The sequence below is a fragment of the Monopterus albus genome, unplaced genomic scaffold (assembly GCF_001952655.1).
Source record: "Monopterus albus unplaced genomic scaffold, M_albus_1.0 scaffold5.1, whole genome shotgun sequence".
In the NCBI taxonomy this organism is placed as follows: domain Eukaryota; kingdom Metazoa; phylum Chordata; class Actinopteri; order Synbranchiformes; family Synbranchidae; genus Monopterus; species Monopterus albus.
The window spans coordinates 477,745-491,995 of NW_018127885.1; the positions used below are offsets into that span (position 1 = coordinate 477,745).

Here is a 14,251-nt window from a genome sequence, read left to right on the forward strand (position 1 = left end):
TGGACTACATCACATGATGAGCTGCAGACAGGAAGAAAAGACTTGATTCAAAAACAAATCCAACATGTTTGATATTGTGAAAGATACTCTGTGCCCTCCTGCAACTATTTTTTAAACATTGTGCTGCCTGCCCTGTACACCTAGTGCCGAATAGCAGTTAAGGCAGAAATAAATTACTTTGCGGTTAGTAGTTGTGATTATTCATTAATGCAGCTTAATGAGGAAAAGGGAGCTTAGTTTGATGCAAGGCATCTCCCTGCTAATGCAAACACAGCAGAACCACACACAGGGATCTAAATCGCACTCACAAAACTATTTTTCATGCAGCCCTATTGCATACCTACACACATCTATACACGGATAAAAAAAAAACATCTTCATATGCTAAGATTCTTTCTCCCTCACATTTTTGCTGCCATTGTGGTGTTTCTCATCCTTGGCTCCCTCCTTTCCTCTGGCCTCCTCTTCTTTCTCAGTTCTTTTTATCTTTACTTGTTGTTTTCTCGTGTCTTCCCTCTGCTACACACTGCCTCTCAGAAGCACTCACTCAAACCAATGCATGAGTCCAACCTCGCCCACTTTAAGTGGTCTAAGGTATGAGCCCGGTATGTGTGACCTCCATCAGTGAGCAACACCTCTTACAAAGGGTGGACACAATAACAGCAACACCTCTACAATTCATGCACTCTCATAAATCAACCCTGCAAAAGATATGTTAGTGAAGTTTGATGTTGTTGGACTGCATGTCTCTGCAGAGTGTTGATGTTTCCATTCCATGTAATGTTCATGTTATTTTGTTTACCTGCTGTTTGCTTACAAAACAATGCTTATTAATGGTTTGGTATCAGATGGCCAGTAAAACTGATGATGAATTATTCACTCTCTCATTTAGTCTATTGCAATTAAAGAATATGATGATATGAAACAAAGGTGCGCGTGTGCCTTTTTTAAGTAAATAACAGGTAAATGAAAATTAGTGCTGTAGTTTGACTGTACCTGTGTTATAGATGCTCCAGCCTATTTTTAGAGCACTTCAACCTGGAAAGTGATCAAAAGCGATTTCTTGTGGAAAAAAAACCCTTTGCCTTCACTGATGGTTTTAGATAATCTGTTCTTACTCTATTGATTTGTGTGTGTATGCCTGGTATTACTCACATTGTGGGGACTCAAATGTGTTTACACACTTGCACTGTGGGGACTTGCCCTCCTAATGGGGTCCAGATTGATCCCCATCATGTAAATCAATGAATTTTAGGGTGATGACTTGGTTTAAGGTTAGCATGAAACTTGGGGTTAGGCAAGTAGTGTTTGTGGTTATGGGCAGTCAAGTCATCAATGAATGTAAGTCAATATAAAGTTTTCACGAGGAATAAAGATAACTGTGTGTGTGTGTTCATTCGCAGATGGAGGAGCTGTTGGGGGCCATGGAAAAGGTAAAACAGGAGCTGGAATCCATGAGGGCTAAGCTGGCCTCCACCCAGCAGTCTCTGTATGAGAAAGAGGCACACCTCACCACCCTGCGAGCTGAGCGCAGGAAACACCTGGAGGAGGTGCTGGAGATGAAGTAAGACATGTGCACACACACACACACACACACACACACACACACACACACACACACACACACGTTAGTCCTCCTTTTGCTGTGAGGGCACTCACTGACATAATGAATTCCTTAGCCCATAACCCTAAAATTAAATGTTATATGTAACCCCAAACTTGATTCTAACCTTCATCATAAAATATTAATGCTAAAACAGCCCTTTGAAGGAGTGAGGACCAGCCAAAGTATCCTCACAACATGGACATTTTCTCAAAATGTGTCCACACAAACATAGAACATACACACACAGCCATGGTTTGGTTTGGGTGGAGTAGACTCTGGATTATTGATTGCTACCTTCATCTTGTAAAATGTCACCGAGCTGTCAGGGTAATTTTGTGCGATGAATAATAAATGATAATTGAGCTATTTACTTGTGTGGTTGAATGCCATGTTGCCTTATCCACACCTAACAGACAGGAGGCACTGTTGGCTGCTATCAGCGAGAAGGATGCTAACATTGCCCTACTGGAGTTGTCCTCCTCCAAGAAGAAGAAGACCCAGGAAGAGGTGGCTCTGCTGAAGCGGGAGAAGGACAGACTGGTGCAACAGCTCAAACAGCAGGTGGGAAAGGGGATTCTGATAGCCACCAAAAGGAATACAGGACTGAGGCCTCATCATGAGTACACACATTCATGTTATTTCCATTTATCTTTCGTATGTTCAATAGTAAACTGGGATTGGCTCTGCGCCCCCGCAATCCTATTCAGGAATAAAGCGGTATAGATGATGGATGGATGGATGTTCATTAGTAGGGGACAGTGAGGACTGGGATTTAGTGTCCTACTAGAAAAAAAGTGTGGAAAGAAGAGACAGTAGCTGCCATTGTGACTTACAGCGAACAATACTTTGATTTATCACCAGGCACAACGCTAAATTAAATGCAGTAAAATATGTATTTGGAATTAAGTCGTCGTCCCACTGGGTAGTAACTTTTTCTACAGACAGTATTTGAAGTCCTTGGGTGTAGACCATGAGAACGTCAAAAGTAAAATGGTGACTGTATATTTGTCAGGCTTCTGTTTGCTGGCTCCACACAAAGGTTTTAATCTTTTTTCTAAATACTGAAAGCTGTTATTGTTTTATGATGAATCGGATTGGTTATGTAAGAGATTAAGCACTGGAATAATTGAATCTGTATACAAAACAAGAACAATAATAATTGTCAGTAACATCATGTTAGCAATGTTCTTTTTCTTCATGTCAGACAAGTGCTTTTTTTGTGGGTGTAATTACTGGCTTTGATTTTACAGACTCAGAACAGGATGAAGCTGATGGCAGACAATTATGAAGATGACCATCTGAAGACTGCTCCTGACCAGACAAATCACAAACCCTCTCCAGATCAGGTAGGTGACCTAACAACAAACCACCAGTGAATTTGAATGATGTCTGCATTTCATCCTTCTCTAAAATGTTTGCAAGTGATTGGTTAGTAAGAACATAGATGGATGCCTACTGTCTGAATGGAGCTACACTTTAGATTTCCTGTCTTACGTGCAACTTGTTTTGTATGTATACATGCTAACCAGATGTTCCTTTCTAATGCTGCGATTGGCTTACCTTGTGGCTATCAGGATGATGAGGAGGGTATATGGGCATAGCCAACCTTGTTCCCGCCCCCCACCTCTCTCTCTTAGCCTTTTTGTTCAGAAGGGTGAGCTCGTATTGAAAAGTTGTTGCACTTTTCATCATTGTTGTTCCGCTGGCATGTTTTCTTGTCCTCCATTCATTGTGGCTTTTTTTTTTAAATTGTGTCATTCCTCTGTTCTTAACATTGATTACTGTCATCACTGCTGGGCCTCTGAAGAGCAGTTTTCACCACTCACCCCATTATTCATTTATTGCTTTGTGGTGGCTTATGGGATGGGGATCAATGGTGTGTGTTTGCATGCACAAGTTAAGAGGATGAGATGATTCTGATCCTGGCTCAGTCGCATCACCTTTAAAATAAAGCATCTTACCATTGTGTGGCACTGCTCTAACACTAATCGATAGCTCCTCACATGGTGAGCCACTCAAACAAGGTTTGCATTTGATATCAGTTTTAACCTTGATGTAATCAGTGGTAGTTATTTTGTAAGGCACTGTGAGCTGCACACACAAAAATAGCACTGCATAAATAAACTTCTACACCTGCCCAAGAAGGTTGGCTCTAATGTGACATGGTGATGGGTTCATAAACATGCATGCAGACAATGAGTGTGCTTTGTTTTTATCTCATGAAGAAAACATTTTTGTTGTCATGCAAGTGGTGTCCTGTGTTTGTGATTTAAGTTATGCTCAACCATTGAAACAGAATCCTGACTCCTTATTTTGTAAAGATTCTAGTTTATGATCTAAAGAAAAAAATATTTTCTTCACCTTGTCTGTATATTCCCCTAACCCCCTTTCTTGCACACTGTCTGGCCTGCTCTTTGCCTGCCTGTTACCCTGCAGATGATACCCCCTCTTCTAGCCCTGTCCCAGAACCGCAGTAAGCTCAAGCTCTACATTGCCCACCTGACAGACCTCTGTCACGACCGGGACCCTAGCATCCTCAGCCAGCTCACACCGCCCTCTCACTACCACCACAGCGACCCTGAAGACTGGGAGAAGGAGCTCCAGAAGATGAGTGTCGAACAGGTAGTGGAGGAAATCTCAGTCTGTAACTCTCCTCATTCAGCCCTCATTTCCATTTGCCTTAAGTGACTAGACTACTTTAGCTGCTGCTACTACTACAAAGCATAATGCACCAAAATCTGAGTGACTTGGTGGTAGAGTTGCATTGTGGGTAATGTAGGCAACAAGTGTTGAAAGGGAAGTATGCATGAAATAATAGGCCATTTTGGTTGTGTTTCATGTATCTATTTGTTTGTTTATTTATTTATTAGAGCATTTTCTGTTTAAAAAAATGTCCATTGTGAGGCCAGCAATGTTACAGGAGCATAATGGTTATTTCAAATTACATTTTACTAAATAGTAGATCAATTAAAAGCAGCATAAAATGTTAGGAAATATAAAGAACGGGTCAGATATACTTCCAGTGCACTGAGTCTCAAAATTTACTGAAGAGATAAAAATACTGTACAAAACAATTAATCCATCAGATTTTAAAAATTGGGTTCATTTAAGATCACTTGAAACTTAGTTCCATCTATTTTTCTTATTGGTTCCCAAATATTTAATGGCATCAGAAAGCAGTAATAGCTTAGGTTCTGTTGTTGTCAAGTGTTGGCAGGGAATTAAAATTAGGGATTTAGCAGTAAAGTAAACTGGGGAGCCATCAGGTTCCAGTCCTGTGTTTTGATTTGTGGGTGGTGGGACAAGCTTTGTGCATACAATTACATTATAGACAGCACTTTGATAGGAAGGCTGAATGTAAATGCTAAAAATGTACACTTTTTTTTTCTCACTGTTGCAAACTTGACACTAAATTGTGTGAAACCACGAGTGATTTTTTTTATTTGTACAGTTTCTTGATACAGTATGTGCCATGTTCATAAGCTTTCAAACATATAAACTATCCCCAAAATGTTTTTCCCCCCTATATTTGAATTGAAATCTAATTCTGTCTTTCTTCCATCTAGTTGGAGCGGGAGCTGGAGGTGTGTGAGAAGGAGAGTGGAGAGCTGCAGGAGTATGCCAACTCTGTTCTCCAGCAGATCGCAGACTACTGCCCTGATATCCTGGAGCAGGTTGTCAATGCCCTGGAGGAGTCATCGTGACAACTCTGACCTCAGACACAACCTGGCTGACCCCTGGTCTTCACATAAACTGTAGCTGAGCCCAGGTGCCCCTACTTCCACCAAACAAAACTCCTGGAAGGAAGAGAGAAGGCAGGGACATCATCCACACCACTGAGCTTTTCTTCTTTGTTGCTCTCGTCCACCCTCAAAGAGCTTTCTTGACCCCAGAGTGCTTTCCTGTCTCATGTACGCCTGTCAGGCCTGCAAATCAAAATTCAATATGTTCACAAAGCCTGTCAAAGTGTTGGAGCAGTTATGAGAATACTCACTGCAAATGGATGTCTGTTCGTTTAATAACAGCCATGGCAGATGAAGAGGACGAATGAAAGTACACCCCTAAAATGCGCTATGTCAGGCAGGCAGCAGCATACTGGAGTTTGGTGGAAAAGACTGTGTGAGAAGTTCATCTTTTGAATTTGTGAACATGCCAAATTTGATTTTGCTTGTAGTGTACTTGTGTTGGGAGAGTAACTATCACATGAAAGAAACAAACATCCGCACAAAGTCTTGGAGTATACTGCCAGCTTTCTTCTCCCTAGACTGCTTCAGTCACAGCAGCAATTGCCAGATTAAGCACAGTTACTTCACCCACTCTTAGTGGCTTACCTCTTTTGATTCTTCATAAAAATCTCAAGTCAAAAGGAGAAAGTTTATTCTGAAACAGGAAAGCACTTGTTTAGTCTTTGAGCACTGGGGAGCTGCTACATCACAGAGCCATGTGTATTTTAGTCCCAAATTATTGGGTTTAGAAGCTGCAGTTGCTAGTTAGAAATACAGATACTAGTGGCCAATCATGCTGGGAAACGCCATTTTTTAACCAAATAAATGCAGCATATTTCTTCTCCCAGCTCAGAGCTGTGGATCTGTGTAGCCTGGATTAGGTTGTAGCAACGTTTGCGCTGCGTCGTCTGTGGCCATTGCCGTGAGAGGGGGATCCAGACCTGACCTTTGACACAGATCAAAGACCAGATTTTTGTTACACTAAGTTCTCAGTGGATGAGAGAGAGGGGGAAAAAAGCTTTTATTCTTGGTGACCTTTTTCCCCCCATTTGTTTGAGGTATGCAGTGTTTCTTCTGAGGACGTTCTAGTGGCCTTGCAGCATGCACAGAGATCAGTACTGGACCTAATGCAGGGATATTTACACCTCTGTAATACTGGTGCTAAGGCATGGCGTAAGAATCTTCGATCTGATCCACTGATCATTCCGTCTCATCTATAGATAGTACTTGCAGCCCACCTGATCTTTAGCTTGCCGACTGAAACACTGAACAATATGAGCGATGCCTCTTTTTCTTGTATTTTTCAGAACACTTACAAATGTACAGTGTTTTAGCGACACATTTGTAAGTGATGCCTCATTTAATTTTTTTTATTTATCTTCAGGGCTGATGCTTTTAATTACTAAGTGCATCTACATTTACAGGAAATTAAAGTCACTTTTGAGCAGATTTTGGCTTTTTAAGATCTATTTGTAAATAACGTGATATATACAGTGACTGAATACAAGTAATTAAATGGAAGGTGTTGTGTGTTCTTTAAAAAAAAAATGTTAAAAGCAGTGCAGTTGTCTTTTGTGTTTAATTTTGTCTTCAAGACAAAGTGTGTGTGTGCGTGACAGTACTGCCATAAGTTGCGGAAAGTCGTTCTATAGAGATATATAAATACATATATAAAAGTGTTTACTGTATGGATATGCATTGAATGTTTGCACAGAGTCTTGATGAGAGAGTTGCTCTGAACAAAATAACTGTCAAGTTATTGTCCTCAGCAGAAACGGAGGAAAAGTGTCAAAAAACCTTTTGTGTCGATATTACGTGTGAACAAATGTTTTCAAACCATTACTGTGTGATGAGAGAGTACTTTTGTTGTATTGATTTCTAATTGTAATTTTGTTTAAATATATTTTCACCATATGGTAATGTAAATGTATTTTCCTGAGACTTCAGTGTTTCTGTTCATTTCTTCTTACTTGTTCTGTCAATGGTTTCTGTTAATTGTCAAAGACAGACTAAGTCGGATGGATAAAAATACACCTTCAGCCATGGTTGCCCCTCCTGCTGTTATAAAAAGAACGTTATGGAACAAAACTGCACCAGTATAAAAATAGATTTGTTTTCTAACACACTTCTTGTTTGTGATTATTTTACAGATAAAATGGGGCAGGTGGATTTTAAAGAAGACTAACTAGCGTTATCAAACGATAAATACATTGGTTTTGGAGGATGCTTATTTTCATACTTGTCTGTCAAACCTCTGAGTGAAGATGAATTTCTTTCTGTTCCTTTTAAAGCTCCTTCACCACTGAGTTTAAAAGAAGAAAGTGATTATCCAGTATTTTATTTCCATTACTTTCTCCTGTGTATCTCTTGCCTTAATGTCTGGTCATGTCTTCTTCTCAAACTCCTTACAAAGAGCTGAAAGGGGTTCTGTCAAGCTCATGTTTTTTTTTTTTTTTCCTTTTGCATTTGTATAAGAAATGTACTGCCTTCTGTCTATTCATGTTAGGAATCAAACTGTGTTAAAATAAGACAAAACAAGTGTGTTTGAGTTATTTGGATTTTGTATGTATGTAAATAAAAAATAGATAAGCATTTGTTTCTTGTTGAAGTAGCTTCCCTTTAAAACAAACCAGAGATAAAGACATCACTCAAGTGTGTGAATGTTTTGCTGATTTTATTTATTAATCAGTTTCGAGGCAACCCCTAATGGACCACATTTAAAGGTGAGTACTTGACGTTTTCGACTATATTGTTGGAAACCAAATGTTTAAATATGACTTAAGTGGTTTTGGTGTCAATATTTTGTTGTTGTTTTTTTTAACCCATGATTATCTTGTTTTTACAGGATACACATTAGCCTGGTTTCTATTGAAGCCTAAATTTTTAATTCGCAAAAACTGCTAATGAGTTGCACCTCTGTCAAGTAGTTGCGTCGGAAGGTGGTGGTATAGAGAACGTACCATATCATGGTTGTGATTTTTAAAAGTAGAAAAAGTAGCGGTTACAAACTGGAAACAAAGACTGATAAATATGAGAGAGGTTACGGGGTTTGTTTCCTGGATGAGCCCGAGGAATGTTTTAATCTCACCCTCAGCCTACACGCCCCTGGAGCAGCCATGTTTGTTTCGCGCGTTATGGGAAACCGGAAAGACGCCGTCAGCTGAAACCGTCGTCACGTGAGTTCCGCGTTCGCTTTGTCAGAGGTTATTGGGCAAATGTGCTTCCTACTCCCGTTTTTGCGCATTAACAATTTTTCACATAATTCAAAAACCACCTCAGGTGAGCGTAAAGGGTTGGAAGATTTAACGGAATTAGATAATTTTTCTGGATTTTGGCGTTTCCACCACCCTTTTCTGATGCAATACTTCAAAATGCGCATAAAACAGGGTAATGGAAACTCAGCTGCTGAGTGATTGGCCACAAACCTACTCATTCACTCGTTGAGAAAATTTTCATTTCACTTCCGAGTACAGAGTGAGTTAAGCCCCTGCAGCTGATTGTGGTCCAGTCTGTGTTCACACAATGCTTAGACTTTAATTTCATCTGTATTCAGGAGAAACGTGAGTCTAAGAGTGAGCAAGAACCCTAAATGTGATACAACAGCCGTAAAAGTACTCTGTGGCTATAAAGTGGAAACAATGAATTTGTTTGTTATCGATTGTTAGCAAATAGTAATAGTCAAATTACATAAAAGGTTCTTGATAGAACAATCTACATCACTACAAGGTCTGTTTACCAGATCCTCTGGACCTTTCAATGGTATCACAATCTTTTTAAGCAGAGTGCATTTAAGTTGTCATGGATTCATACTGGTTTCATTTTTTCTGTGCCTGTCTCTGTGGTCTTTCCTCTACTGTGTTTCCTAAAGCTCATTTAACATGATTGTCTGTGGCTGAGACAAATCATTGAGCACTCATTTCAAACATAGCAATAAAATGCATTACAGTCTAATGATACCTAACCAGGGTGTAAACTTGTTTTACTAGGGCTAATGAAATGTAATGAGACACCTAAACCACACTTAGGAGTGTAAATTCATGTTTCTACAACACAATGACTCAGATTACCCACTATTTCATTGTATTAAATGTGTGTATTCCCATCAGCTGCTCAGGCTGGTAAAATATGATATATTAATAATTGGTTTTACCTGCTGTGAAATGCTTATGATAATGTTAATGACATAATTGACTCTAGATTTAATTTAGTGGTAATATTCTCTAAAGTAGCCTACTAAAAGGAAAGAAATCATAAAAACATTGTAATTACACAAAAAAAATTGGCCATTAAGTTTCACAGATGAAACATGGTTCAAATGATGCACTAAACTGCACAAACCCTACAGAAATCATTGGTAAAGTGGTCATAAATAAGAAAAACGGACAAAATTTAAACACATTTTGCTATCTTTATTTATAAATATCACTACCGTATGAATATAAAGCAATCTTAAATTACATATTTTTTAAAAATACAATCAATGGAAGATCCACAGGAGAAAAAGCACTGAAGAAAAGTTTAAGGTATTGCATATAGCATTGGCAAATGTTAATTACTATGCCTTGCTGCAGTTGTGATGACAAACATTTGACAAAGTAGCATATTGGGACATCTAATACATACTTATTTCCTCAGGAATATTTAGTATCCAACTATACATAGGTAAACAAAGAGAGACAGGAGTGATCCACCCACTTCAATTTGAAGTACAACTTTGCGAACAGTCATTCAATACAAAAAATATTGGTTACACAAGTAAACAAACACATGAGCCAAAAACCATTCTATCAAAACTTTGATCCAAGGTAGTCCGGCCTCTGGTAAGAATTTAATTGCCTATTTATTGTTACTCAATGAGATCGTTATTAAATATAAAAATCTCCACTTGTTGTGAGTCACAAAAGTATGCATTGTAGTCCAGTATTCAGCGATAGTAGGCACTCCTGTGTTTGATGAGTGAGGTAGATAGATAAAGAAGTGTACACAGGCTGAGTCTAAACAATGTACATCAGAGCACAAAACTGAAAGTAGGAGTAGAATATTACAGCAGAGGTGAATATTATTCCAGTGATCACTGCTGAGTTCCTCTCCTTGTTTTTAGTCACAGTATAGAAGTTAAAATTAACTATGGATACAGGCAGTGCCTCTCAGTACACCACTGAACATTACTGTATATACAATCACACACGTGTATATTAAACAGATTTCACCTCACCCTCTCACTCTCAGTCATCTGCCACAGTCCCAGATTTAACACTTTAAGGCACGGGAGCTGTGTTATCCTTTCCAGACCCCTCTTGGTGATCCTAGTACAACCATACAGATCAATCTCTGTCAGCTGGGTCAGGTTGTCAGCTATCAACTCCAACCCTTTGTCAGTGATTCTCACACACTGCCCAATGTTGAGAGTCTTGAGTTCGTGCATCTGGCGTACCATCCTGTTAATGCCATCATCACTGATATGGCAGGAACACAGAGAGAGGGACTTGAGCTGATACAATCCCTGGGCAATGTATGCCAGGCTCTGGTCCCCGATCTTATCACAGAAGGAAACATCAAGCCCAGACAGCTGGAGGGAGCCCATGGCCAGATGCATTATTCCTGTATCACTGATGTTATCACATGAGCGTAGGTTTAGACTGCACAGGTGGGTCATATGCGACAGGTGGATCATCCCTGCATCTGATATTCCACCACAGAAGCTGAGGTTGAGCACTTTCAGCTTGTTTAGGCCTTTTGAAACATGTTTGAGAGAAAGGTCAGTCAGCTTCTGGCAGTCCTGCAAGGTTAACTTCTCCAGAGACAGGCAGCCCTCTGCAGCACTGCGGGTCATGCCAGACAGGTGACCTATGCCCACATCGGATACGTGCCTGCAGCTGCGCAGGTTAAGGCTCCTAAGTCTGTGCAAGCCCCAGGCAATGAGTAGCAGGCCTGTGTTTGTGATGTTGCTACATCCCCCAAGTTCAAGCACCTCCAGGTTTTTGAGGTACTGGGCAATCCTGCCCAGACTGGAGTCTGTGATCTGTTTACAAAGGCTGAGGTTCAGCACCCGCAGGGAGGGGATGTCCTGCACAAAAGCATGCCCAAGTCCGTTGTCTGTGAGGTTGAAACATCCACACAGGTTAAGACTTTCGATATGCGGCATCCCTTGAATCACATAGCTCAGACTTCGCCTCAGGCTGAGAATCTGAACTTTTTTGATCCCCCTGGTCTGTAGACTGGGGAACAGAGATGGATTAGCTCGCCGCAGATGAAGCTTGGCTTCCACCCCCCTCCACACAGACTTGTGGTAGGACGCGTCTCTCCAGGCCGCGCACACTTGGGCTACTCTTCCTTTGTCTTTAATGTCCAGATAACTGAAAATAATAGCCAGGATCTCCGGGAAAAGGCACGATATGTGTGTCTCCATTTCAAACGTGACTGCAGGCTGAGTTGTTTTCGTAGCAGAGGTTGCTTGTGGGCGGCAATGCCGTTGTGTTTAGCTAGACGAAACTCCCCAGCCTAAGTTGCTGGCTGTCTCGGCAACGTTATCAAATGTGAACTAGCATACGAACATATTAACTACATCCAGTTAGCTTTGTGTGTAAGATAACAGAAATCATCTAAGCGCAACTTAAAATGAATCTTAATAAACCACAGTACAAAACTACCAACGGCAGTGTTCGTAGGTTGGCAACGGAAATGTAAATGCCGAGAGCCGCAACATTAACACAGCACGCTAGGCTAACAGTATTGCGCTAACGTTAGCATTAATGCTATAAACTTATGAGCTTCAAAGTCGAACCTCCTCGCCCAAGATGCCCAAAACAACCTTGCTAATCGTTACAACACTTCATCGCACAATGGTGGACAATATTTTTTTGTTGTTGATAGAGACTTTAATCTTAGGAGCTGTTTTTCTTGTACACTATAACTGCGAGGCTCCTTTACCTCCTCGGATATATGCAGTAGCTGCTGCGTCTTCTTCTTCTTTTGATGTTTATTAGCGGTTTGCAAGCCAACCTAAGGTGCATTACCGCCACCTGCTGGGCTGGAGTGTGAAACGCTAATAGAGCTGTAGGAATACATTAAAAAATGTATCCAGTAGCTTCGGAGCATCCACTCCTGAATAAACCAATTCTTCTTCCTCCCTCCTTCTTGTGATGTTCATTGGCGTTTTGCATGCCAGCTTAAGGTCCATTACCGCCACCAGCTGGATTGGAGTGTGGAACAACAATAGAGCTGAAAGAAATGGGGAAAAATCCGCTAGCTCATAGCGAATTTACACACTGACCAACGCCTCATAGTGGGAGTCATAAATACTATATTGGCACCACAACAGAGCTTTAATAAAAACACCAATAAATTATTTGGCTGATTTAATTTGCCGCTTTCAAAGAAAAGTGTAGTGTAACAAAAACCAGACGCAGAGAAGTACGTTGTAAAAATAAATTGATAAATAATACAAGGCACAGTTAGTTAAGAAAGGGATGATGGCTCAGTATTAGAATGACAACTTCATTTTAGCCAGGTAACAAATGGACATATGGGTCAGTTTTGAGTACTTGAATATACAGCATTATGCAGGAGAAAATTCAGTTGCACAGAAGCTAAGTAGGCATACTCACAGGCACGCCACTCTGAAACTGAAGCAAAACCAGTAAACATTAGTCAGTCACTTGTCATTTTTCAAGTAGACATTAATCACTTATCATTGCTATAATCACACCCCAAATCAATGATTGATATTTATGTATCTGTACTGGAAACTAATTCCTTGTGTGTAATATACTTGGCCAAATAAAGGTGATTATCTTGATCATCATCAGGTACATCTCGCTCCTTCTCTAAGTCTGAGGGCAGAGCTGGAGTGTTACTTTTATTGCACGCTTCCACAAGCACGAGTGCTGACAGATCTGGCAACAAATCCTCTCAAGATAGGAACATAACAGTTTGGGAAACAGCACAAGATCAGCACAGGCATCACAAGATTTAGCAAAAACATCCCCCACCCTCCTAACGCTTCTCTGAACATGGGGAACGGGTCCCACTGTGGTGACTGGGCGTGCATCAAAACAAGTTGGAGGTCATGCATTTCATGGCTCATGAAAGTTAGCTTGGCATCTGCACTAGGAATGTAAGTGCAACACTGATTGCCAAACTTTGTCTTTGAACACACACGGATCCAAATGTTGGCTAATGTGTTAGGTCTCTGTTCTGCACTGACTATCAGCTTGTCATGTATGTAGTCTAAGTAATGCATAGCCTCTGAAGCTCCTCATAAAGGCAACAGCCCCATAAAAGATTTCTAAACTGTTTTTGGATGATGTGACACATCGCAAGATCATGCATGCAGATGGGCTAACGTAGAATATCTAATGTTCAAAGTCTCTGGAAGGTATGAGGCAAGGGAGGCAGACATTACATGACCTTTAATAATTAATTAAATAAAGGAATTGGTAGTAACACCAGAGGAGCAAAGCACCACCTACTGGTTGACAAAGTGGTCACTCGAGACTGCAAGACTAGGCACACCAACCTGTGCACTGCCTGGATTGACTACAAGAAAGCCTATGACTCAGTGCCTCACACATGGATCCTGGAATGCTTGGAACTGTACAACATCGACAGGACTCTAAGAGCCTTCATCAAGAACTCAATGGGAATGTGGAAAACAACCCTAGAGGCCAAGTTCAAGCCAATTGCACAAGTCAACATCAAGTGCGGTATCTACCAAGGAGATGCTCTGTCCTCGCTGCTGTTCTGCATAGGGCTGAACCCCCTCAGCCAGATCATAACCAAGAGTGGTTACGGATACCAACTACGGAATGGAGCAACCATCAGCCACCTCCTCTACATGGATGACATCAAGCTGTATACCAGGAATGAACGAGACATCAACTCACTGATCCACACCACTAGGATCTACAGCCAGGACATC

The 14,251-nt window shown here is 40.7% G+C and overlaps 2 protein-coding genes across 2 annotated transcripts in view; one reads left to right on the forward strand and one right to left on the reverse strand.

The window, feature by feature from the left end:
* LOC109966721 (ELKS/Rab6-interacting/CAST family member 1) overlaps positions 1-7,926 on the forward strand; it is a 22,952-nt gene extending 15,026 nt beyond the window's left edge. The window contains 5 exon segments of the mRNA XM_020611810.1: positions 1,404-1,564; positions 2,020-2,167; positions 2,857-2,952; positions 4,043-4,228; positions 5,173-7,926. Of these exon segments, the coding sequence (XP_020467466.1) occupies positions 1,404-1,564; positions 2,020-2,167; positions 2,857-2,952; positions 4,043-4,228; positions 5,173-5,310 (729 nt within the window). The 3' untranslated portion in view covers positions 5,311-7,926.
* A 1,794-nt stretch (positions 7,927-9,720) lies between these two features.
* Positions 9,721-12,426, reverse strand: LOC109966289 (F-box/LRR-repeat protein 14-like). The gene has a single exon (XM_020611029.1). The coding sequence runs from the start codon at positions 11,738-11,740 to the stop codon at positions 10,538-10,540; it is 1,203 nt and encodes a 400-aa protein (XP_020466685.1). The 5' UTR covers positions 11,741-12,426; the 3' UTR covers positions 9,721-10,537.
* Positions 12,427-14,251: the final 1,825 nt, after the last annotated feature.